At 33.6% G+C, this 3,837-nt stretch overlaps 1 protein-coding gene across 1 annotated transcript in view; it reads right to left on the minus strand.

Annotated features, from left to right (window-relative positions):
- Window positions 1-2,570, minus strand: part of LOC106471391 (solute carrier family 22 member 1-like) — a 36,404-nt gene extending 33,834 nt beyond the window's left edge. The window contains exon 1 of the mRNA XM_013931989.2: window positions 1,671-2,570. Coding sequence (XP_013787443.1) covers window positions 1,671-2,060 — 390 coding nt within the window. The 5' untranslated portion in view covers window positions 2,061-2,570. The remainder of the gene's footprint in view (window positions 1-1,670) is intronic.
- Window positions 2,571-3,837: the final 1,267 nt, after the last annotated feature.

Consider the following 3,837-nt stretch of genomic DNA (forward strand, 5'->3'; position numbering starts at 1 on the left):
TAGTTGCAGATAGAGAGATTGAAGATATAGACATGGATAATCGAGTCAAGCGAGTGGTAGTGATCGTAAGTAAAGTGTGTAAATCGTTGTGAATTATAGCGTGTGTTTATGTTAAAGTGACTGTGGAAATTAAGTGTATTGCAAAGTTGGATTGAGAAAGAATAAACTAGTTTTATTTAAGAATAGACTTGTATCGCAGAAGTTTCTCGGAAAGAATTTCTACGGAAAATTAACAAACGAACACAGACGTTACAGTATATTAATTCTCACTTTACTACATAAATTTATGGTAAAATCACATCTGGCAGCATATAATTTTTATCATATTCCTTCAATTAGGTCATTGAGAGGCACTGTCCAGAATGTTTCTGTTCAATATCAGATCGCAGTTGGGCTAGTCATGTAGAAATCAAAAGCTTCAAACTGATACATTATTAAAAAGTCATAGGGCTACCAGATTTTCAGGGTGAAAAAAAGGGACTTTTTTCCATACTGAGTGATACTGTAACAGCTGAAAGAGTTTAAATTAAAATAGCACTTTTTATCATTTGCTAAACAATATGATACCTAATACATCGCGTTTTAAAACAATAGACAAATAAAAAAATTTAAAAGCTTAATCAAACAAATAATAAGTAAATTAAAAAGCATGCCTAAGTTTTCTTTAACCTACTAAAAAGAAAAGTGTTGCTTCTTTTTTTTTTTTTTTCGCGGCTGGGCAGGTTTACAAATCTCAATTCCTGCGGTTGCTCAATGACAAGAAGGGTTAAGAAAACGTGACAGAGATGGGGTGAACATTGTTCTGTGTGATTTATCTTTGTCAGGTGATTCTTCAAATAAAAGTTAAAGAAGCCATGGATAATGACAAACCGTATATATATATGAAAGACCGAGATACAGAGAAACTGGTACAATTTAATACTTTTCCTGTTTTTCAACAGGGCAGAAAAAACATACGGCTAAAAACTGAGACGTCAGGTAACCCTACATAGGTGTGATGTAAATTTCTTACTAAATTTTCAAATCAAGGAACATTATTATTAGGCCTAACACTAAGGTTAGGTAAAATCACGTTTAGCTGCTGGTTTTGTTGTTATATTACTCTTAGTGAAATAGCATGTACACCAGTATAAAAAATAACCCCCACTCCTTTCGGACTAGTTAGTGTTATCAGTGTGAACACGGTCAAAAACGTAAATATGAGTCATAGTGGCTATAAAATTATTACAATAGTTTTGTTTCTTTCTGCTTAACAGAGATAGCACTGGTGAAGTAGTCAAAATACAGACTGCAGCATAACTGCAAAAAAACACATACTAGAGACTTCATAAAGTAAGCTCAAAATTGAATAAAAAGATCAATACAACTGCCACTCTTATATATAAATTGATCTATATATGTGTGCATGTACATTTTTCATTCAAATAGGTCAACTCAAACAAGTATTTAAAATTGTTACTTTTCAATATCTTGCTTTTCATGTACTTATGTATACATATGATGTAAGTTGAAATAAAACTAACTATCTAAGTATAAGACGTAGGCGTACAAACAATGTATCAATCTCAGCATGAATATTTTAAGTTACGTGAGGAAATGAAGCGTAATACAAAATTAAATACTATAGTATAATGAGTTTTGTTACAGTTTGTTTTGTTTTTTGTACGTACCTGGGATACAATGGTAGGATAAATTAAACTATAATCATATTCCCAACCTTCTGAACAAGGAACAATGGGCCAATCTTCGTCAGGATTTGGGAAAGTACTTCCGCTTTCTACTAGAACCTGTGTGAAATTTACGTCATATTTATAGCATTGACTGTATCTAATCTTGCCCTTGTTACTTTCCATAGGGACGGCAAGGCGACGCCGCTCAACGGACGTTAGGTTTCCTAACTCCGGGATGTTGCACCAGTGATCCGGAGTCAACAACAGCAGCATATTTCCATAGATTACAAATCCCAGGAAAGGCGAAACAAGTCCCCACAGTAACGCTGCCAATTGTTTCTGATATTTTCCAAAAGAACCAACATGCTGAATCACTGTTTCTAGATCCATTTCTAGGTCTACTGTTGCTTAGAAGACTGGCCTTTCTACGTTTTCAACCAATGTTTTCTCCCACAACATCAGTTATGCATGTGTTTGCTAGAATTTCATGAATTGGAAGGCACTAGCCACTGAAACTTGTGTGCACAAATATATATATAAATTATGACTCATGACGTTCGCTCAGTCTGACCTTTAGCTGATATTTGAGGTCAGGGATGTTAGTGTTAGTAACAGTATCAGAATTTATCTTATTCATGGTATGTTCAAAAAATCAGTTAAGGGTATTTGTCTGATTACACTGTCACGTACAAGCATCAGTTTTTGTCTCCTATGAAACAAAGCTACGTCGTTTGAACGAAGTTCCTCTGATGATGTTCAATGCAAATAGAATATTCACATATTAGATTATTTCCACAGTTTTGTATTTTTACAGACGAAAGCTCGTTTACACGTCACGTGCACTCGCAAACGTCGCAGCTGATATTGTGATTCTCCGCTAGTCGTCGTTCTTAGGGCTAAAGAAGAAGCAAAAAATTGGAAATTTTGATTTTAGGAAAACTAGGGAAAAATATAATTTAATTCATATTATTTCGTTCACATAGCCCAAAAAAAATAAACTTTTTATTGTTTCAACCATTTTATGCAGTTTTCCGACTTTTTAATCTATTTCATAAAAATGTGGTATTGCTACAGCGAGTTCCCAATAATTATTTCTAGTTCAAAATTAATAAAAAATTGATAATAAAATAAATAAGAGCTATATGCCTATTGACATGAAAACTTTTTAACACATTCTGACTTTATGTTTACAAAACCCCCTAAGCTAAATTCAGAAGTCGTATATGTTATGGCTTAACAAGATATCCATTCCTTGTAAATAAATTTTACGGTATTTGATTTATCTTATGAACACTTTTTGTTGTTTTGTTTGTTGAATTTTGGACAAATCTACACAAGGATTACTTGCACTAACTATTCCTAGTTTGTAAATATTAAACTAGAGGGAAGGCAGCTAGTCAACACCACCTACTGCCAAGTCTTGGTTTACTCTTTACCATCAAATAGTGGGATTGACCGACATTATAACATCCCCACAGCTGAAAGGACGAGCACCTTTAGGTTTGAACCTACGTTTTTCGCTCTTTGTACGATTTTTTCGATTCTCACCTATGGGCTTTCACATCTGTTCATCACTCTCTGTCAGGATTTTATAAATTTTTATCTTCACATTTCCAGCTCTATCCTTTACTCTTTGCCACAATATCACCAATTTGTTTCTAGACATTTCTACCTCAGTTATTCACTCTATGACACAATTTTATTTTTTTTCACCTCTGCATTTCCACCCACATTCTTCGCACTTTGAAATGATTCTATCGATTTTTCCAGTAGATTTACATCTCCGTTCATCACTCTATGTCATTTTTACCTGCGTTATTGAATCTTAGTCGTTATTTTATGGATCGTTACCTGTAGATTTGCACGTCTGTTTTCCCTCTTCGTCATGATTTTTTTTATTTTCTTGTAAATTATCACTTCTGCTCTTCACTCTTTATCAAGATTTTAACAATTCTTAACTGTTGATTTCTACCCCTATTCTTCTTCACTCTTTGTCATGATGTTATCGATTTTCACTTGTAGATTTTCACATCTGTTCTTCACTCTTTGTCATGATTTTATGAATTCTCGTCTGTAGCTTTCCAACTCTTTTATTTACTCTGTGTCGTGATATAAATTTTTACCTGTAGATTACAACCATCAAGTCCCGTTTTTCACTATGTATCAT

The sequence above is a fragment of the Limulus polyphemus genome, unplaced genomic scaffold (genome assembly GCF_000517525.1).
Source record: "Limulus polyphemus unplaced genomic scaffold, Limulus_polyphemus-2.1.2 Scaffold4594, whole genome shotgun sequence".
NCBI classification, from domain to species: Eukaryota; Metazoa; Arthropoda; class Merostomata; order Xiphosura; family Limulidae; genus Limulus; species Limulus polyphemus.